General features: G+C 39.0%; 1 protein-coding gene across 1 annotated transcript in view; it reads left to right on the top strand.

Annotated features, from left to right (window-relative positions):
- Positions 1-22,921, top strand: part of SH3PXD2B (SH3 and PX domains 2B) — a 127,286-nt gene that overhangs the window by 93,261 nt on the left and 11,104 nt on the right. Inside the window, exons 7-11 of the mRNA XM_083352975.1 lie at positions 6,394-6,419; positions 8,674-8,709; positions 16,713-16,847; positions 19,017-19,121; positions 21,373-21,487. Coding sequence (XP_083209101.1) covers positions 6,394-6,419; positions 8,674-8,709; positions 16,713-16,847; positions 19,017-19,121; positions 21,373-21,487 — 417 coding nt within the window. The remainder of the gene's footprint in view (positions 1-6,393; positions 6,420-8,673; positions 8,710-16,712; positions 16,848-19,016; positions 19,122-21,372; positions 21,488-22,921) is intronic.

Below are 22,921 nucleotides of genomic sequence, written 5' to 3'. Positions count from 1 at the left end.
TACAAGTAGCAAAACAAACAGCAACAAGGACCTTGTATACTACCTCAGAATTGACGAGTTCCTTGGTCACTTCCATAGGGCTTGGCCAGCCAGAATCCAACTCAAAGTGAAACCAAGCAATTTTGTGTGAGAGATGCCTACTTGGAAGTTGGGGATATCATCCAGTGGGTGCCAAGACACGGGAAATTAACTTCTTTGGAGCATCTTAAAATTTCTTAGCTCAAGAGGAAATAGGCCAATTGTGATTTTTGTCCATATGAATCACAAACTGTTCTGAAATGTCAGAGAGCAGTGAGATGTAGTTCACGGGTGCTTCCCAATGGAACATGTCCTGCTCTGTTCACCAGAAGGCATTCTGTGCTGTTTAATTTTGTAAAATATACTTTGATTACAGGAGAGAAAGTGTGAAAAGTGCTGAGCAAGTACAGGAAAGTTTTGAATGGAGAATGGAGGATCCTTTCCACTGCCCATGAAATTCCATGCATATGTGAAGGCAAAAGCACAACTGAGATGCACTGCCTGGAAGCTCTTAATCCTGTGAAGTGAGCTGAAAACCTGTTTGAGCACTTCCCTGGGAAGTCAGTCACAGAAGTACAAAGAAAGCAACCATCTTGCAGACTATATAAAAAAGGTCATTTTATCTGAACGGTTTACAAGTCAGCGGAGAGTTGAGAAACAAAACAGTATTTGGGTTGGTTCTTCCTCATTTAATTCCATCTTTTCTAAATGGGATTTAAAAGGTACATGCAGCTGTATTCTATTTTTGACTGACCCAGAAACATTTCATTCATATCTGATGGAAAGAGATAGGCATCCTCTACATGAGGATCTTGACAAAAGTGAAGAGCATTGCCATCCAGCACTCAAACTCTTGTTAACTGTGCCTTTATATTAATTTCTATTTTGTTACATGTTGGCAGCTCAAGGCACAGTTCACTGGGGCATGGTTTTATTTAATTTCAACATATAAGGTCCTAACCTGTAAGTCAGCCTTAGCAATGTCTTCATCGATTGGACAATCCATTTTATCCAGAACCCTCCAAATTTGGACATCATTCTTTCTACATCCCTCCCCCCCACACTGCAAAAACCCAGTGAAGTCTGATGCAGGTCCTGAAGCAAAGGAATCTTTTAAATCTTTTTGCTTTCCCTTCTGCTTCTCAGGTTTCTTCTCTTATATCTTGGAGCCATGACTGAGTGGATTTTCGACCTCTTTTCCCTGCAGGAGGAGGCATTTTAAATGATGTAAACTGTGCCTTTGTATTAACTTCCCTTTTGCTGTTCAGTAAGGATCCAAGGCCTAGTGCTCCAGGCAGACAATTTCATTTATTCCATGCTGCCTGTATTTGGATGTCACCTCATCAGAGGGAATAGATAGTTCTCACCAGGCTTCAATACATCCCTTGAAACCGTTTGTCAGGTTCAGTACTATATGCTGAAAATAACCAATTAGCGCTCTCTAGATGACCATTAAGAGCTGGGATATTGGTGAAGAAGAGCCAGTAGTAAAAGTGCTAAATAAAGCAAAAGGAGGTAGCGTGGTAGCCAACTCTATTCTTTTTTAGATAAACAAGAATGCTTGACTTAGTCCTCAAAACCAGCTACGCAAGGAAACCAGGGGCAGAATGGATCCAGAAGTAGTGCAAAGAGTGCTTGTGAAGGAGGGGGTTGCAGCATTCATTTATTTAAATTTGGATTACTTATTTAGAGCATGGCTCTGAAAGAAGAAGCCGTCTCAAGTCTAGATTCATCCGTATGTTTGCGAATGTCTTACATCAAGAACAAAAGAAACCGTCTGCATTTAACTTCACTTTCTCTGCCCTGCTCCTTTGACTTCTGGTAAACCTTATATTCCTTATTTCTTGGGAAATACCATAAATGGGAAATCTCCCCAGGAAGACCTTGGGGCTTTAGGATTTGCTCAAACTCATAAGGCAGCCTTACTGATTTTTTTTCCCCAGCAGTCACTCTGTGGCTGTGAAAACCAATTTGCTGGAGTACCAGTGCTTTATTCTCTGTGCCTCTCTATGTATGATAAAAATGTTGTGCAAGAAGAAATGGGCAATTGCAATTTCCTTCAGGCTCTAGGGGCAGACCATGTGCTCACGTTAGAAAGTTGAAAGGGATCTGATCTCCTGCTCTTTCTCATCTAGTCCCCCTTACCTCCAGGGATATCCCAAACCTGCAGAGTATGTTTCCTCCTTGCTTATCTGTAGCTGACTTTTGAAAGCCTCAGGATTCTCCAAATCTTACGGCTTTACCTGAGTTGTGCATGAGGGCTACAAATGGATCCAGATTTGAAGATTTGTGTTTGTCGTATCAGTGAGGATAAGCGGGAGAGACGAGCTTAGATACAGGCGGGACTGATAAATGTAGCAACAGATGAATTCCTTTAATTGCTTGGTGGCTCAGAACACATCCAGAAAATCAGATGAACATGGAGGAAATAGTCTCAAAAAGAGAATAAAGTTTGTCCTACTCCTGGATTTTATATTTTTCTGATTCTTAAGGCTGTATCAAAAAACAAAGTCGGCTTAATAAGAGAAGCTTTGCCTGACGTGGTTCTTGTAGGTTGCATGCTCCAAGGTCTGGGCGGATGCTGAGCCCCTCTTTGCCATGAAGAATCACTTTTCTCCCCTTGAGAAATGTTCTCTAAACATTCTGAGGTTCCTAGAAGCCCAAAGCTGATACTAGGATTTTCAGTAATAAGTTTGATAGTTTCCTGTTACCCTAGCCAAGCTTGGCCAGAATAACAAAGCAACAGAGCAACTGTTTTTGTTTTGAGCTTCACTTTGTTATGGCCAAATGCTTTTTATTTTATTTATTTTTTCTATATTGGTGTAGCCCACTGAGATGTTGGTTTTGTTTCAAGGTTTTCCCACTTTTGGTTAAAACCTTTCTGCTTTTGTTATTTTTCCTATGAAAACCAGACAGAAGAAGGCATTCACTAATATACTGCATCCCCTTTCAGACAAAAATGAAACAAAGCACAAAAACAATCTTGAGACGGGTCTTAAAACTCCCAAATCCCTGTAGTGCATTTGGAGTCTTCTGATTTTAGCCTTCCTCCATTGTCTTTTGGGCCTCATATAACACATGGCTTTCTTCAGTTGCTGAGGGCAGTGGATGGAGAGAGGAAACTGCAGGCCCTGTGAAGTTTCTAATGTTTTATCTGTTGCCTTATATCTCATTGAAAGTCAGAAACAAACAAACAAAAAACCTGCCTCCCTTACCCTACCTCAGTCACAAAAGAAATGTAGTGGAGAAAGATCTGTTACATTTAATACTTTTAATAAAGTAGATCAAAAGGCAACAGATATATTAAACCGAAAGCAAATGCTTTTATGCAGGTATCCCCAACCCCTGGTCCACGGCCCATTTGGAACCAGGCTGCGCAAGCGGCGGGCAAGAGCAACAAAGCTCCATTTGCGCATGCGTGGGATTAGGTTGCACGCACAAAACCATCCCCTTTCCCCGCCGCCACCCATTGCTGCCACCGCCACTGCTGCCAGTCTCTGGAGCCAGAAAGGTTGGGGACTGCTGCTCTTCTGGAGAACCTTTTTGGTGTAGTGGTTAAGGCATCAAACTAGATGCGGGAGACCATGAGTTCTAGTCCTGCCTTAAACACAAAATCAGATGGGTAATCTTGGGCCACTCCTTCTTCCTCAGCCCTAGGGAGCAGGAAATGTTAAACTTCTTCCAAAAACCTTGCCAAAAAACTTCAGGGACTTGTCCAAGCAATCATCCAGAATCAAAAACTGACTCAAAGGAGCAAAAATAATAACGCTCTTATGATCCTCCTTTTCCCTATATTTGGGGTCTGGACCATCGTAACCTGGGATGAAACAAAACTGGGTTTAGGATTTTTTTTTGTACAAGACCCTTGAGTTGTCCTGTTTGCTGTGTCTCCCTTTCACTTGTTTTGTGTGTTGTGATTTCCTCACTTCTAGACTCTCTCGCATTTGGTCCAATATAAAAGCAAAGAAGGTCCTTAAGGTCCAACAGCCAAATCGTGTATTTCCACTATAGGGCTCAATTGAAAGCAAATTGGCTACATTCAGAAAAACACATTCCTTCCTAACCCATCATCCCTAGCATGTGTCTCTCCCCCCACTGCCCCCCCCGAATAAGCTGAAAACTCTGATTAAAGGTCACATAATGACCAGCAAAGCACAGGTAAATCTCCTTTTTATTTTCTTAATCTCACCATTGTCCATCTTACATTGGCTTGGGCCCCACACCCTTTTCTGAAACCCTTGTATTATTTGGCACTTCTCAGTCTAGTGATGTCTGTACTCTTCTTTGTAACATCTATAGCAGAACTTTGCTTGGGTAAGAAATTATTGCAATGGCCCAGTAACTGGCTCATCTCCTGCAGTTTTAAACATAGGTATGGCAGGTCGAATCCCGAGTGCCACGTAACAGAGTGAGCACCTGTTACTTGTCCCAGCTTCTGCCAACCTAGCAGTTCGAAAGCACGTAAAAATGCAAGTAGAAAAATAGAGACCACTATGGTGGGAAGGTAACAGCGTTCCGTGCACCTTTGGCATCTAGTCATGCCGGCCACATGACCACGGAGACGTCCTCGGACAAGCGCTGGCTCTTCGGCTTTGAAACGGAGATGAGCACCGGCCCCTAGAGTCGGAAACGACTAGCACGCAAGTGCGGGGGAACCTTTACCTTTACCTTTATAATAATAATAATAATAATAATAATAATAATAATAGTAATAGTAATAATAATAATAATAATAATAATAATAATAATAATAATAATAATAATAATAATAATAATAATAATAATAATAATAATAATTTTATTTGTATACCGCCCTTCTCCCGAAGGACTCAGGGCGGTGAACAGGGCAATAAATACTAAAATACAAAGATACAAAAATTAAGAAAAGATGAAACAACATGCCCAAAACATTACAACAATAAGTTAAAATACATTAAAACAATAATAAAACCCAAACCCATCAGGCCAGGCCAGCTTGTTCAAACAAGTAGGTCTTTAGATCCCGCCGGAAGGAGCGAAGGTCGGGTATAATCAGATATAATTATGCAAAGTCAGCATACAACATCCATTTTCAACAATTTTCAACAATTATTCAGAGGAAGCGGTTCCCAGAGTAAAAGAAACATTCCTAGCAGCTATAAAGTAAAATATACTATGTGAAACGTATTGGTATAAATGCATTCCGTAGAGCTAGATTTTATTTTAGAACATTTGTTTGAAAAAGTTAATGTTCAAGTTAGAAAGTAAAGCCTTAGATTAGATTCACTTTTATTGGTCCAGCTATAAATAATCACCTCTATACATTCCATTTGGGCAATTGTTACAGGAGATGAACATGGTTTTAAGATACTAATCCTGGTGGACCAATAGAATCTTAGAGAATCTTTTACGAGAACAGCAAGCCTGTGGTTTATGTGAAATGGAAAGACAAACATTCTGCCTTCAGTTCCTTTGTTTATTTGTATATATGTCTACTGAGTGCTGATCTGCTAAGGAGCTGATCACAATGTCACAGTATTAAGTCCTTTGGAAGGTAAAGTGAACCAGCGACAAATGCATGCGAAAATGTTGCAATTGGAATGTTGTAGAACTCAAACACCAACAAAATTGTATTTGATGGCTTGGAAAGCAGGGAAGAAGAGTATACATGAAGCACGTTTGGACTGGCATATTCATTCTTTGCCGTGTTGGTTTTCACAAACAGTGGAGAGATAATATGTAAATTATTACCATCTCTAGTATGATAGACTTATCTGTACTCAAATGGAAGTATGACTTATTATATAATATTAAAGTCTCAACTTTGAGACTTTAAGTTCTAAATATTTCTGGAAGGGAGCATCAATAATTACCAAGCAACCACAGCCATATGACAATAGACTTTTGACTTGTGGCGCCCTTTTTTTCCTTTCGACTGTCTCCACAATCCTTTTTGGTCTATAGTCAACACATATATCAGCCATTTCTCTAAAATTCATATAACTCATGTTGCCAGGAAAGTATTCTCAGGATATCACTCTATAGTTCCCAGAAAAATCCATATCCCTTATTTTTTTCTCTTGTTTCTACTTTTGTAGAAAAGCAATAGATGATTAGGAAGCAGCAAAAGGAAAGGGATAGCTGATTTGTCTGCATTCTTGTGTCAGAATGTTTCAGAAGAAGATCAAAAGAATTTCTTTGAAAAAATGAAATATCTTTAAGCATCCTATTGGCAACTAATGTGCATAACTGTATACTGTAATTCAAACAGTCAGTGACTGGACCACAATGTAGGTTTGAATTTTTATTTCCTGGCACTTGGAATAAGCCCACTTTCATTCAGATTGACAAAGCTGTTTATTGCTTTACTGATTTTAGATTTTTTTTTCTCCTCAGTGAACCAATTGGAAAGAAGAGATCTGGTAAGGCCATTACTTGTACTTATCTGCTTAATATTTATCTTTTTTTCAAACTCTTTTGATCTGTTACAAAATTATTTGAATTTGCCCACATCTATTGGCTATTACAAACCTTGACTGGTCTACATGCTTTTCTTAACCATCTCTAAGAAAAGCTAAAGGAATTCTTCCCAAATTGCTACCTGAATTTGCCTTTTTACCTTTTTAATTATCCCTATTTTGTTCCACTTTCAGAATGGAAGCTAATGTAAGGCAGAAATGCATAAGCCAAAAATAAAATGTGGCAACAGGTGGGGGTGGAGGAGAGTATCATCTTTTATCTGCCTTTTTAAAATAACTTTGATGGTCTATTTGAGATTGTTGGTTTTCAAGTGCAGCTTAAGATCTTCAGAGAAAAGCTACAACTTTTATCTCCTACCAAATAGCAGATAGCACTGTATTAAAGAAGGTGGGAATAGAATCTTCTAGATGTATTTGCAACTATGATTATCTCTGAACCAGAATTTATATAATCCAATAATATCTAACAAACCAAAGACTCAGCCAGGGGAAATGTCAAGAGTTACTGGCAATAGAAAAGGACATACCTGTGCCAATTGACCAAAATTTCCCTGTGTTTTGGTGAGGCACATATAAGATCAATTGAGCAGTATATATTATATATGTGTGAGGGGATCTACTTTTGCTTGCTTCACATTGTGCTGGGCTTCTTTGTGATATCACCACTGGGGTGAGCAAAGCGTGGGAAGAGGAGTGTACGTACAATGGAAAGAAGTTTTTAAAAGTAGTTCTAGAAAAAAGTAGTTAAAGTAGTTCTAGTTGTTTAGTAAAAGTTTAAATTCTGTGTTACTTTTCCTCCTTTGGTTTCATGACAAAGACAAACCAAGGTCCTTTTCCCACTGGGCTATTCTGCTTAGGTTAATTGCTGCAGATAAATACAATCTACAGCAATATTTCCACAAGAAGTTCGCCCTGAGGTTTTCCTCTAATAAACAAAACAGTCACTTGCATTTTTCAAGCACACCAACCTTTCTGTTCTGGTTTAGGAACGTGGTGATGCCTGGTGGCTCAAGCAAATATTTGATGAATTACACATGTGATTATTCCCAAAGCATTATCTCTTCCTTCAACTTTACTTTCCTCAACAAATGATATTGTCTGAGTTGTGTGAATATCAGCAGAAAGAAGGCAGAATAAGTTAATTGAGACAGATTGTAGACGTACCATTTACCTTTGTTTCATAAAGATTGAGTGAATCTGTCCCATTAAATACACTCTGTTTAAATATATCTATCACATGGGGAGATGTTAGGTAGATGCATTGCAAGCAAGGCCAGGGACTGCTTTTCAAATGTTGATCTTTTCCTATAACTCTAATTATGTCATGGGGCAAGAGTCAGAAAAGACAGAAAGGTCTGCTCTCCACGAGAAATCAGTCAGACACACACACACACACACACACCAGCCCCACAGCTAGCACAGGCTTCATTTTCCTGAGCACAAGCTGGCAAACGTTCGTTGGCTTTGTCTGACTTGAAAAAAAAGCTCATCCTAAAATCCTAGAAAACCGCCAGATCAATATAATTCAGAGGAGGAAGAAAATATTTAGTTTTGCATATGTCTATTAAGCAGGGTTGGACCTGTAAGTATGTGGATAGAAAATTCCCAGAACATTCCAGACTTGTCCAGATTGGAAAACTTTAACAATAATTCTGAAAAAAAGCTAATGGCCGACTGCTTTTACGTTCTTCCCGTAAGAACCACCTGACGATGTTCACATAGTCATCAGGAATTGAGCTGAATCGTTTCACCTTTCACATTGTCTAAATCTGATTCACCAAACTGTTCCATGAGAAGAAATAGAACCAATTATCTATCCATTGTAGGGTCCTCCAAGAGTAAAAAAAAAACTGAATAGTTTTTTTTCTCTCTTTATTCCCCCAGAACTTTTCTTTTCTTTTCTTCTTCTGCAAGATTTTCCCAGGTTGATATTTCTTGCTCTTAAATGGATGATGTTTGTTTTGGCTTTACAAGGATTCATAATTCTGATATCAGTACACTGTGGATAGACATAGAATAGAATAGCTTTATTGTCATTGTGTAACTCACAACGAAATTAAGTATGATGCCTTCCTTCAACTTGAAAATCCAAATTGACATACAGTTAACCTCCCTAAGACTGTCACTTCTCCGAATTCACAGTATATTCTTGTACTTTCCTCATGGCCATTTTCCATCACTTTTGTTCTTTCATCAGGATTTGTCCAGAGAACGGCTTCTTTCCTTCCGACAGGTAGTAACAACAAAACAGACTACTTGAGTCTTAAGTTTCTTTCCTTTCTGCTGGGCAACGCTTGCTGCTAGTCTTGGGTATTCTGATCAATCATGGCCTTGTAGGACCACTGCTTCCTTCTGGGTAGAGATTGGGACAAAATAATAATAATAAATTAAAATCCACACTATATGACATTGTGGATGAGTTAACAAAACCCCACCTGCTTGATTTTCAGCTAACTAGGTAGCAAGTGTTCTGCTTTGCTGGTGGCGGCTTCAGTGCTCTGGTGATAATCTGGGAAGAAATTTCATAACAGGTTGAATGAAAACAACTTGGGATATCTGGTGAAAAGTAGTATGGTTAAATTGGATTTGGATAAATCACCATAGTTTGTTTCTATAAGTTCATTTTTGTACCTGCAAATGATGAAAATGTCTGATGCCTAACCACAGGATAGAATGACATGTGCTTTACCTGAATAAGCCTATCTCTGATTACTCACAATTTTACATTCTTATTATTATTAAAACATTCCATTGCCTTTTGAGGTCTCTTGATGGCTTACAATAACATCAGAATTAAACCTGAATTATTCTAAAAAGAAAAATCACTGTTTAAAAACCTATTCTTATGGATCTGGAAAAGGCAACCAAGGGGTGATGTTCTTGACTCAACAGGAAGTGCCTTCCCAGGAACTACAGTGGCTACAGTAAAGGCTTGGCTCTGATTCAGCATGAACCATGCCCCAGCAGCTGCAGGCAAAACTGCTCAAAGCATCTCAGTGATTGGGGATCCTGTAAAAAGAGATTCTTGCTAGCAACCTGGATCCAAATTGTCTTGGACTTTCACTCAGAAACATCTCGGTAGCTATTGCAGGGCTTTTAGCACAAGTGAAAGTGAGGGTGAAGATTCATTCTCCAAGCTTATGGGTTGGTTTCCGAACATTTCGTTACCAGGCTAACATCTGCAGTGGAGTTTAGGGGATGTCAATGTCTGTGTTCTGTTTATAAGGGCTTCAGGTGTGGGTGTGTCAAGTGAGGGTCAAGTGAAGACAAGTGAAAGTCTTCTCTCTGAGTTCTCCCAGAGACCAACTTGGTTGCTGAGTTCTTCATCGACTGGCAGTTCCAAAGTAGGAACTAAGGCAGCCCCATCCATGTAAGTAAGCTTCATTGCAGTAGCCAAGCCTGAAGGTATTCTGATACATGCATTACAGTTCTAAGAGCATTATCTTTCAGCAAGGGGAATATAGCTGAAGCTAATGAAAGGCCATTTCCACCATGTGAAAAACTAGGGAAAATTCAGATGAGATGTGCTCCTAAAGTGCAATTGTGATCCTTCGAGGTGGCAGGGGTATGTGTGATCTATTTGTAGCAGGGAAAACTAGCACCTCCCTGGCATTATGACACTTCATAATGAGCAGTTCCTTATTATCTGGATTCAGCTTCATTTTACTTATTCTTCTCCCCATTAACAACTGCAGGCAGGCATTTGAGGGAGCTATACCATTAGCTACAGCTATTACAGAGCAATAGATGTGGATGTCATCAACATACTGATAGCAGGCATCTTCCAGTGGCTTCATCTGCATGAATGAAAGACAAGATCAAGAGACAGCAATTCCCACTGAGGGGTATATATAATAGCTTTTGTTTCAAGGAGTGATTGTCTCCAGGGAACGCCATGTGAAACCTGTGTGAAAGATAGAAACAGAGCAAAGCAGCACTTTTTATTTCTTTGATCTCTTGGATGATCCTAAAGATTAGGTTATGATGGTCAGTAACATCAAAGATATTGAGAAGTCAAGAATAATCAATAGAGTCACATTCCCTCTTGTAATCCATAAACAAAAATTTGGCTATTGAGTGGACTGGTCAATCTCAAGTTGCAATCACTTATGAATTGATTTGAAGTTGATCAAGATATGGTAAAATTCTTTCAGGATTGCCAGGAAATGAAAAATTAGCACTCTGTATTATTTTAATGTTTTTAAACTAACCATTCAAACTGTACTATATTTGCCCATCTTTGAAGAGGCATTTTTTATCTAGGCTCTTTTATCAGTTATTTAATAATTGGTTCTTTTAAGGCATTTTGCATTCCCTCAGAGCACAATTTACAATGCTAATTAAAGCATTTCTATTAACTTGTTAGGTAGGAAATGCAAATTAGGTTGGGCAAGGATTATCTATTTTCAGAAGACATCCAAAATTAATTTAAATCAATTACATGTTGAAAATGTATAGCCTATAACCCAGACATGTCAAACACAAGGCCCAGGAGCCAGATCCAGCCCGCGAAGTGGTTTCATGTGGCCCCCAAAGCCATCCTGGAAACAGTGAGGGAATGGCCCCCGCTGCCTTGGCCCTGGCCCAGAGACCCTCCTTCTGCCAGAGACCCTCAGATCTGTCCCACTCCTGCCCAGGCCCCCATAGGCACCCTTGATGCGAACGATGTAGAGCTGGCCACGCCGACCCAGTAGGCCATACGCACTCTGGCCACGCCGACCCAGTAGGGCACGCTCACCCTGGCCACGCCCACCTGGCCCCCAAGGGCAACCACAATGCTGATGTGGCCCTCAATGAAATTGAGTTTGACACCCCTGCCATAACCAATTAGTTATATAAAGTAGCTGTTGCAAATATTAAAAACATAATGAAGTGAATATCCTCTTTAGAGTATTTTAATGGAATCAAAAATTACTCCCAAATAGTATAAAAATTGTCTTTGAAAGGAATGTTAGGTCTCAGTTCCCAAGCTTTTTATCTGTCAGTTTCTATTTGGCTAATGATTTAGTTGTGTCCATCAATAATTAAAAAGTATTTAAAATCTTACTTATAGAAATAGGTCATTTAAAATTTTGCCTTTAGAAATGTATCATTGAAGTCTTCTCCAACCCTTAATGGTGGTATCAGTTCTTTTCCCCCAATAACGTTCATAAGTAAGAGGTATATAAACATATAAATTTACTTGTGTAAACCACCTAGAGTTAATGTGAATTGTTGGGCTGCCATATAAACTTTCTTAACACATAAAAATAAATAAAATAAAATGAATGTATTTTTGTACATAGCTGCTGTCCAGAATTCTTGTGTCAAACAATGATGGCAAATGTTTGGGTATGTAGAAGCAGTGGCCGTTTCTTTAAATAATATGCCTCGATGCAGTGAAGTCAATGAACTGCATACCCAAGAGAATTTCTTCATAAGATTCTATGGCAAATCACAGCTTTCCTAAATTTTGGTTTCCAAGGCATGTTTTATTTGACAGTGTTGGGAAAATCACAACTTGACTCAAGCCCAAAAAGGCCTCAACTTTTGTGCCATGTCTAAATTATATCATTTAATTTCATGCATGTTATTAAAGAATGCAATAATAAAATTTTACAGTAATAGTGTAATTAAAGAATGTAAGAATGTAAATTGAAAATTAGTTGTTGATTTTCCCCCCCCTCTGGTAATAGGTATCCCTTCTGTATACTTATTACTCCCTGAAATAAGTTTTCAATGACTGTATCACATCCATTTTCTAATGTGGTTCTTTATTTTAACTTGTTCAGAGTCATGCAATGTTGAGCCTTTGTTCTTGCAACCAGTGGGGTTTTTTTAATGTCAGATTTATATATCTTCTTCATGTCTAGTACTTCTATATTAGTCTTGGGCTTTGGAGCTCAGTTTAACACATTTGGGACAAAACAGCTTTTATCTAACTCAGACATTTGTAGAACAATGCTTTTTTCCATATAGCACTTTTTATTAAATTTAGTAACCACTGCAGCCACTCCTGACTCACATCGCTGCTTCTGAGGAGCCGAAAATAGTATCTCATTTTAAGAATCTCACACTTATCACAGAAAAAGGCCATCTTTTCCTGCAAATGTACTTACTGTTTAGTGTTTGGGAATCATTGTCCTGGGAAGAAGAAAAAGCTGCTGAAAATAACCTCCAGCTTTTCCACTCAGTGCTGTTTAGTGCTTGGTGATGATGGCTGTAATAGGCAGTTTGAAGGTGCCAGAGCTGCATGTTAAAGCTGCAAATAGCCCCAGGATACTGTGAGTAAATTATATAGGGAATTGGGGACAGGAAAAAGACTTTCCTCTCTTTTCCTGCAGTTGTTTGCCTTCTACTGACTAGATGACCTCATTCTTTAGTCAAACCAGAGTGGCAGTTAGCAATAGGCAGGAGATGGACCCTCCAGTCACCTTTTTCTGGACATTAGACTTGTCTATTTGTGGCAGTTTCCTCCATTTATCTTTCAGAGGTATGACACTGTAATTAGAATGAACTATGCCTCTGCCCTGCTCACCTGGAATGTCATAGACCTGTGATAGTAGAATCTTATTGTTTCCATCTTGGTGGTATCCAGCTGTGTTGGACAATTTCCAGCCCCCATGACTCCCAGTCATATCTGGAATGCACCTGAGAATATACTAAGAAACCAATAAGAGAAACTATCTCTTATTTTCAAATTTCATGTTTACGTTTCTGGGAAGATGTATGTAACCGTAGATCTTCCCAGGGCTGATCATGCAGTCATCTAAAAGCTAGAATCATGCAACCATAAGTTGCCTGCCCTGTATACCTAGGCTATTCTTCTTGCCTTTTCTTACTGCTGGTTTCATCATGATGTCTCCAATAAATTTTCTTCATAACACTTTGCCATATACTCGATTCAGAGCCAATTTATTGCATCAATTGGAGAAACTGGCTTGTTTTTGTTGTTTTCATTCCTTTTTCTTAGTTGCACAAAAATTGTTCCTTTCTTAGAATAATATTTTAGATCAGAGTCTTTTGTCCCAGACCATCATGGACAATGAAATTTGTGAAGACCTTAAACGTACATATTTTCTTATAGCAAAGCCATAGCATTTAGGCTTATATACCACCCCATAATATTTTATAGCACTCTAGGTGGTTTATAATGTAGAAACATTATTTTGCATTTTGCCCTCAACAATCTGGGTCCTCATTTTACTGACCTTGGAAGGATGGAAGGATGAATCAATCTTGATCGAACTACAGACTGTGGCAGAGTTTGCCTGCAATATTGTACTTTAACCAGGGCTCATTCCTATATGACTTTACTTCACTCATATAATACAATATAGTCCTCTAGAAAACTTACGTTGAGGGAGAAGCAACGTTCATGCTTCTCCTTTACTGGAAGAAGTTACCTGCAGAAGTGCCTCTCAGTTACAAGCTGTTTCCTCAGTAATAATGTATTCTACCTTCGTAATTGCACACAGATTTCATTGACGTAATGTAAAACCTATCTTCATTATTGTTATTTTGGTACAGAGGTGCTATGGATGATATAATCCCTAGAATGGCCAAACAAAACATGCAAACAGTGCCAAAATTTTAAGACATATACATAGAAATGATTTCTAACCAACAAACTGGGGTTGGCCCATCCCACTTTCTCCAGCAGAAAAGGCCTACTTCGGATCCCATTTGCCAAAGAAGTTTAGCTGGCAGGGTTCAGGAGAAAAGCCTTCTGCTGTGGTCTCCACCCTTTGGAACATTCGCCCACTAAAGATGAGGTTGGCCCCACATTCCTGGCCTTCCAAAAGAGCTTTAAAATCTAGCTCTGTTGGCTGGCTTGGGGCCCCATGGGGGCAATCTATGCCGGGACTGGCAGATGGGGTAGAGAGAAGATTACCACCCTTATGTTCTCCGTTTTCTTGGGGTTTAGTTTCTTATTTAATCTTTTCACTTTAACCATTTCATATTTTCTTTTGTACCTTTTTATCATTTTGTAAGCCGTCCAAAGTCACTGCAACAGTGAAATCGGCAGCATATAAATTGAATAAATAAATACACCTTTTCCTCAAGAATGTTCTGATTAAAGGGCATTTCCTTCCCCTTAAAGCAAGGGCTGTTTGTTGCTAAAATCAGGCATATTTAATATTAAGTAGGTAGTAAATACAGGACAAGCATTACCTTTAAAATTATTGTCACACATAATACCCTCATCTGGGAATAAACCTAACTGACAACGTGACTTAACATTGTGCATAAGATTGGGCTGCCAAGGAATCGATGATCACATAGACTTGTGCTTTATTTAATGTGAATTTCTTGCTAGAGAAAAACTGAGGATAAAGCCCCTATTTTACAAGAAAATCTTGTACAATATCCTCTTACTGATGTAGCTCAGCTCACTTTTCTCATCTAAGGTTAAAAAAGGAAAAACCTTTTTTTCTGGTAACTCTGCTGCCCCTTAGTGGTTCTGAATTTCCAGATTCTAGATTTTTGAATATGTGCTATTGAATATATGCTGAATAATGTTTTCTAGACCTTATGGGGTTTGGTTCCATTATCCTCTGGCTCACCCCACAGGTGGCAGTTAGGGTGATAATTTGGTATGAAAAGGAAGAGCATGCAGCAACACCACCCCCAGCACGAGGATCATGCCGCCGCACCCGTGCAAGGATCACACTGTGGGCCACCTGCCACTTGCAACGCTGCTGCCATCCATGCAATACTAGTGGTGCTGCCACTGCCTGCACACTTGTGGCAATGGTGGCATGAGGGGGTTTAAGCACACGCATATGCACTGCCCAGCTACTCATGCGGTCTGGCAACCAAGAGGCCGTGGCCCATAGGTTGGGGACCTCTGGTCTAACAAAGAGAAGGACTAGGGTGACACAGCAGCAGTCTTCCAATATTTTGAAGGGCTGTCACAGAGAAGAGGCGATCAACCTATTCTCCAAAGTACCTGAAGGCAGAATAAGAAGTAACAGATGGAAAATTATCAAAGAGATCCAACCTAGAATTAAAGATAAATTTCCTGACAGAACAATTAATCAGTGGAACAGTCTTGCCTCTAGAAGCTGTGGGTGCTCCATCACTGGAGGTTTTAAAGAAGATATTAGACAGCCATTTGCTTGGAATGGTATCTCCTGCTCAAACGGGATTGGACAAGAAGACCTCCAAGATCTCTCCCAACTCTGTTATTCTAAGTTCTAAGCTATCTGCTTAACTGGAAAAACTACAGTAGGGTTGTGGTGCTTGTGGCTTTAAACCACATCCTCCGGAAGTACAGATCTGCTGCTGTTGCTGGGCCAGATGGACTGACCACAGGAAATGAAATCAAATAGTTGTATTTAGCATACCCAAACCCAATGTAAGGCGAATGTTACCCTTCCTTCCAATTAATACAGATTTTCAGTTGAAAATGAGGTATCTAAATAAGGATAACTACACTGGAAATATCCTGTTACTACATATATTTGAAAAGTCCTTCTGTTTTTAAACTCACTTTGATAAATTCTTCATTTTAGCTAATACGCTTAATGACTTTGGATGTTTTAATTGATTTCTTCTCAGCCTAATTTGTACTCCAACTAATCCAGCAAACCTTTGAGTCAATGGAAGGTTTTCAGAAATCAAGAGTTCTGCTTTTAAGTTAAAAAAAACCCAACAAAAAACCTTTTTGCTTGCTTATCCTGGGTCTATCCATTTACAGTATAATATGAGTCAGAGTTAATGTCTCAATCTGGTTCTCTAGTTTTTTTTCCTGCTTTAATTCATTGTCTTTGTTGATTAATAATATACTGACTGATGACCATTAAATTACCTAAACCTGAGGGTGTTCCTGAAGGTCAGGGAGGGGAAAAATTGTGCTACACTAAATACCCACAATAATTGGGAGGTGTCATCAAACCTTAGCACACAACTTCTCCATACTGTAATTATGACTGAAGCTAAGCAGCATACAGAAATATTGTGACTTTCACCAAAATAGGTCCCTACTATAATCCAATTGAACTGAAATATATAAGTTAATGCCACTGCTTTTGTACATTTCCCCATCTTGGCCAACTCAGGAATTGATACTGCAGCTGAAAACCTGGGCATTCAGTTAGAAAGGTTTACTCACAAATTTCAATTGCTATCTTGCCTCATCTACTTTATATAATCCATACCAGATTCTGAGCTGGAAAAAAATTAAGGAAAATAACTAATTTTTCAGTATATTACATGAATGACCAGTATGCTGTCTTCTTTCCTGCAATATAGCTGGAGATTTGTCATCTGCTGATCCCATGGTCCTGGAACAATATGTGGTAGTGGCTGATTATCAGAAGCAAGAGAGCTCTGAAATTAGTTTGTGTGCTGGCCAAGTGGTGGACATAATTGAGAAGAATGAATCTGGTAAGGGTTAATCATCTATAAGAGTCCAGAAAAAAAACAGTTTGTAAAATAGGATCTCTCGTGTCTCATAACTTCCTAACATACTTTGTCTAAATGTGTTCTAATGAGAACTGGCCTGGATAATAAATTTCATGTTTGAAAGCAACTTAGTAAGATTTTATCACAGCTCCATTTCACAAAACCTTTTCTGAATTTTCTTGGGAACACGCTGTCTAGAACCCAGCTTTCCATTTTGGAATTTCCATATTAGTTAAGTAAAAAAAGGGTTTCATTCACAGAGTGCCTCCCTAGCTTTGTGTGCATGTGTGTTAAATGATTTCTCTAGAATGATCATAATTAATTCAGCAACTTCAGTCATTTGTGTCTGGAGCAGGATATATTTTGTTTTTCAGAAAAAAATAAATAGTAACACTTGTTTTGCCTATTTAAGTAAATAAAAATGGGCTCTGAAAGTTATTTTGGATTTGTGTTGTAACATAGGGAAATTTTGAATACATTATTTTGTTGGCAAAAATATCCTATAATAAAACATGTTATTCTCTATTTGAATAGAGAATGTTGACGTTACTAACCTTGTATTGCTTTAATACTATACAGAACTGAAATGACTTCCTAATTTTTCACTCAGTCACTTAAATACCCACTCTGAACAGAGTTTGAATTATGAATTCACCTAGGAAGAACACAATAAATGGATTGCAATATGAATTAAATCGGAGTTATTATTCAAGCATAAAGAAATAAAGGAAAATCTAGAGAAATAAAATGATGTATTTCCAACATTTCATAATGCTTTCTCAGCATTGTTTATCAGTTCAGTGAAAGGCTATGGAAAAATAGGTAGCCTTCTACTTATGGTCACAATAAGGACAAGGATTTCAGTTGCTAAGCAAGTCATTTATTAAATGAATCATGGCTGATTTTATGGATTTTTTTTCGTGACCATTTTAAGTGAATTCCTCCAGTTGTTAAGTCAGTCATGCGATGATTAAGCACATCCAGCTTCCTCTATCAATTTTGCTTGTGGAAAACTGGCTGAGGAAGTTGCAAATAGTGATCACGTGACCCTGGGATGCAAATAGTTGCAAATAGTGATCACATGACCCCCCCAGGGGTCATGCTGCAACTGTCATAAATACATAATGGTTGCCAAGTGTCTGAATTTTGATCATATGACTGTGGGAATGCTGCAACAATTGTAAGTTGAGGATTGGTCTTAAGTCACTTTTTTCAGTGATGTTGTAACTTGGAACAGTGGCGTAGCGTGGCTTGTCAGCACCCGGGGCAAGGCAAGTAATTTGCGCCCCCTAACCCGTGGATTTTAGCACTCGAGTCACCTGCCGCCGCTGCCAGCTTCTTGCTGCTGCCTGGGCTGGTCTGGTGTGGTTCTCTCCCGCGCTCAGCGCTGCGCTGGGTGGCCACTGCACTGTCCCTCCCCCAGATAGTCCCTCGCTCTCTCTCTGCACCGCACGCCTGGCATCCCCCCTCCTCAGTGGGCGGCGACCCGGCGGCTCGGATCAGATTTGCACAGCCAGCACTGCAGTGAGAGAGAGTGAGTGAGCCAGGCAGGGGCAGAGCTGCGAGTGCGAGCGCGCCCCCCCAGATGTTGCACCTGGTGCGGCCGGCCCCCCCTGCACCCCCCACGCTACGCCACTGACTTGGAATGGTTGATAAACGGATGGTTGTAAGTTGAGGACACCAATAGAATTTGACTAGATACTCAACATTTATTGTTTGTTTTCATGTTTTCATTCACTGCCTCAGCTTCAAATACCGCAATATTTCCTATGGCAGCAATCTTGCACTTTCTATCATTTCTCCATAACTATAGTTCCAATAGACAGCAATTAAAAGTGGGGAAAAGTGAAATGAAGTACCCAGTGTGTCAGCAAGCCTTTGAGCGCATACCTTTATTTTCGCTAAATTAACAGGATTTTGTTTGTAAGGGGAAAAATCGTATGCAGAAGGGTAGTACAGTATTGATTGCCTAATTCCAAAATAGCTCGGCATGTCTCTCATTTTCTTAATTGGAAGTCAGACCAGAAACTCATGGGATCCACGATTGGTATAGGATTGGGATGGAACATTCCATGATGGACTGTTGTTGCATGATCCTATCTAGAATGGATTGTGACTCTCCACCTAACTCTTGTTTTCCTTATGTTTTAGGCTGGTGGTTTGTAAGTACATTGGATGAACAAGGTTGGGTTCCCGCAACATGTCTAGAGGTCCAGGACGGTGCCCCGGATGAATTTTCAATGCAGACTGAAGAAGGTGGGAGTAGATTAAGACACTTTCAGAATAGCCCCAAAGTGTTTCATATTTTAGATTTTTGAGCCCACATAAAATATTCAGGATAATGTTCAGAGAGGAAATACACTAAATATTAAAGTGCCAAGAGAGTACTTTCAAGGGAGTCCCTATACTTTTTTTTTGCCTATAGCAAGTTCTCATGAAGATTGACATCGTTTAGTTTGATATTTTTGGCAGAAGAGACTGGTTTGTTAGGGGCTCCTTCTTCATCAACTTTTGCATTCAGGTGCTTTTCCATTCAAAAGTTACATCAGCCTTTGACCTAAAAAGCCCAGGCTCTATACAGGTAGTCCTTGACTTACGACCACAATTGAGCCCCAAATTTCTGTTGCTAAGTGAGACATTTGTTAAGTGAGTTTTCCCCTGTTTTACGACTTTTCTTGCCACAGTTGTTAAGTGAATCACTGCACTTGTTAAATTAGTAAGATGATTGTTAAGAGAATCTGGCTTCCCCATTGACTTTGCTTGCCAGAAGGTTGCAAAAGGTGAACACATGACCCCAGGACACTGCAACCATCATAAAAATGAGTCGGTTGAATTTTGATCATGTGACCATGGGGATGCTGTGACGGTTGTGTGAAAAATGGTCATAAGTCACTTTTTTTCTGTGACGTATGTTTGAGCAATCACTAAACAAACTCATAAGCTGAGGACTTAATGCCCATATGAATTCCAAACAACAAATAATGAAAAACAGATGGACAGTTCATGCTTATCCCAGGACATAGAATCTGAACAATAGTTGTAGTACTGGTTAACACTGGAAAACCCTATAAACATCCTCTGTCCCATTGCTTTAAAACAGCTTATAATCTGTTTTGTGCAGAATACATTACATTAAGCATCTGCTAGGCACTTTCCAGTGTGCCCACTTCATTGATTCTTTGAACAGAAAGTTTTTAAATAGTGCTTTTGAAGATGATGTCTAAAGCAGCCCATCTTTTCACGGGGAATGGACATGAACACGCAGCATGAACTGAGTGAAAACCTGTTTTAATGGACTGATGTGGAGGAGGAAAGTCCTTCGTGAACAGGAGGCTTTTCTATTAGAACTTAATTAAAGCAAAGCAAATGTTAGAAATTGTAGTGGAAATTTGATTTGCTGAGTGTAAAGGTCAGTTGCACTGAGGATGGGTAAAAAAAAACACTAAAGTTTTACTATGATTATTTTTTAAATGAAAAAAAAACAAAAACCTGAGATGCATTTTAGGGTACCCTTTTAAATCAAACCGCTCAAGTTCTCTGCCATACACCGGGAGGAAACAAGGCACATTTATATGCTGTAAAAACCACTTTGTGAGTTGAACAATCTCAACTGAGATGTATTAGGTAAATCATGGTTAAATCATTGCTTAGTGTGGTATGTGGATCATGTCATTGTTAACCTTAGCATAGCATTAAATCTTCTTTTTAAAAAGGTAAACTTTTCCCTCCTTATATCCTGTTTTGTGCCTTTCCTGCTTCCCCCAACATGCTCATCTCAGTCTCATGGAAATACTGGTCTCTTCCCAGACATGTTGGTCGCCGTCGGACTCTTGGGGACTTGTACACCAGTGGATGGGGTCAAGGTGGATGTTGTGGAGACTCTCTTTGTGCTTTTCTTCTGTGCTTTGGACTACCTTTTTCTGTGTTTGCATGTGCTGTCCAGTGTGGCCCATTGTTGCATGCAATGTATTTCTTATTGATATCCAGAGTGTCTATTTCCTTAATACATTGCTTACTGTAACTGTGAAATCTGCTTACCCTTGAGTATGTGTGTCCTCCTTTCCATTCCCTTGAAACTACTTGAGTCCCCAGTTATGCGAATTTCTACTCTTGGGTAAATTGTATTTTATTTGGTCCTAACCAGAGTTAAATACATTTTTATCTTTCTTTCTTTTTTTAAATCTGCATTTTTATGTGCCTGCTTCAATTAGAGGTTATTTGAAAGCCATTGTGGGGCTGCAGTAGACTTGAGGAGTTTTATTGTAAATTTTGAAAATCTGTCTTTCAAAGGTGATGTTGAGCCTTTTGTGAGCTTTTATGTCAAAAGGACAGAATCAACCATATTCTGTAGATTTGACTCTATTGTGCTAAATTATCTAAAAGGTGTGGATTTTCAGATTAGCTCTGATTTTTAGAAAAATGTGATGTCTTCCCAATTATTATTTATGGTTTTTTTTTCTCTTTCTCTCTCTTTCTCTCTTTTACTGCTATATTTCTCTTTGAATAGAGAAGTATATGGTGATCTACCCATATGTTGCCCGGGATCAAGATGAAATAAACCTGGACAAAGGAGCTACAGTGGAGGTGATCCAAAAAAATCTGGAGGGCTGGTGGAAAATCAGGTATATTTCCAGTCATGATTCAAAAGGCATTAATGTGAAGGAGAGACTTTAGGTCACAAGACCTGAGTTATTCCATTGTTGTTGCAGTTTTCATCAACGGAGGGATAGGAGAATAACTTTCAAGTACAGACAGTCCTCAGCTTACAATAGTTCATTCAGTCAGTGTTCAAAGTTATAATGGCACTGAAAAAAGTGACTTATGATGGCTTTTCACACTTATGACCATTGCAGCATCCCCATCGTCATGGGATCAAAATTCGGACGCTTGGCAACCGATTCATATTTAAGAAGGCTGCAGTGTCCCAGGGCCATGGGATCCCCTTTTGCAACCGTCCAACAAAGTTAGTGAGGAAGCCAGATTCACTTAATGACTGTGGTGAGAAAGATCATAAAAATGGGGCAAAATTCACTTTAAAATGTTTCACTTAGCAACAGAAACCTTGGGCTCAATTGTGTTCGTAAGTTGAGGACCACTTGTATAGGCACTCCATAACATTTATTCTGCTGCAGGAAAAAAAATCTGGTTTTGTTTTTTTTTTAATTGAAAAGTTTTACAAAATTTGATAATAAACCTCCCCTCCCCATCAGCCCTCCCCCCTTCCCTCCCCCCCAGACTTCCCAAAGCCAAATACAGGGTATTATATATAACATTCTTATGTAAACATATGCTAAATATCTATTAAAACATTAACAAACCTTCCACTCTTTAACTCCCTTATAAGAAAACTAAGATAATTATAATAACACATCTATAATTGTTAAAAATTATTCATGAGCTATTTGAAACTTTTTAGTCCCATATTTGTTTTGAATATAATCAATCCATCTTTTCCATTCCAAAATATATTTTTCTTGTGATTGTTCCTTCAAATATGCTGAAACTTTTGCCATTTCAGCCACATCCATTACTTTAAGCATCCATTGTTCTATTGTAGGTAAATCTTCTTTCTTCCAATGTTGCGCCACCAAAAGTCTAGCTGCCATTATTAAATGTAGCATTAATTTGGTTTGTGTAACAGTACAATCCGAAATAATCCCCAGTAAAAATAACTGCGGAGTAAATCTTATCTTTTTCTTAAAAACTTTCTGAAGTATCCACCATATTTTTATCCAAAAGGCTTTAACGTTTTTGCATGTCCACCATATATAAAAATAAGTAGCCTCTAAAAATAAATCTGGTTTTTTGAAGAAAAGTGGTAGATATGCAAAAAGTTTTCAGTTTGGTCCTAGGTTTCCTTCAGCATTTTATAATCCTCGCAGAATTATGAAGAGGTGGTCTATTTCCTCGGTGTAAATTCATTGTATCTGTAAAAAGAACAATGGGTTGTGCTGAGAAGATTGGAGGGCTCAGATATTGTACTGTTTCCCTCCCCCCCCGAAAAAACAACAACACCTCAGTGTACTCTGATGGAAAGCTTTAATATAGGCTTCCAG

The sequence above is a fragment of the Vipera ursinii genome (genome assembly GCF_947247035.1).
Source record: "Vipera ursinii genome assembly, chromosome: 2".
NCBI classification, from domain to species: domain Eukaryota; kingdom Metazoa; phylum Chordata; class Lepidosauria; order Squamata; family Viperidae; genus Vipera; species Vipera ursinii.
Note: the sequence above shows the minus strand (reverse complement) of the source record. Positions and strands in the feature narration are given on the sequence as shown.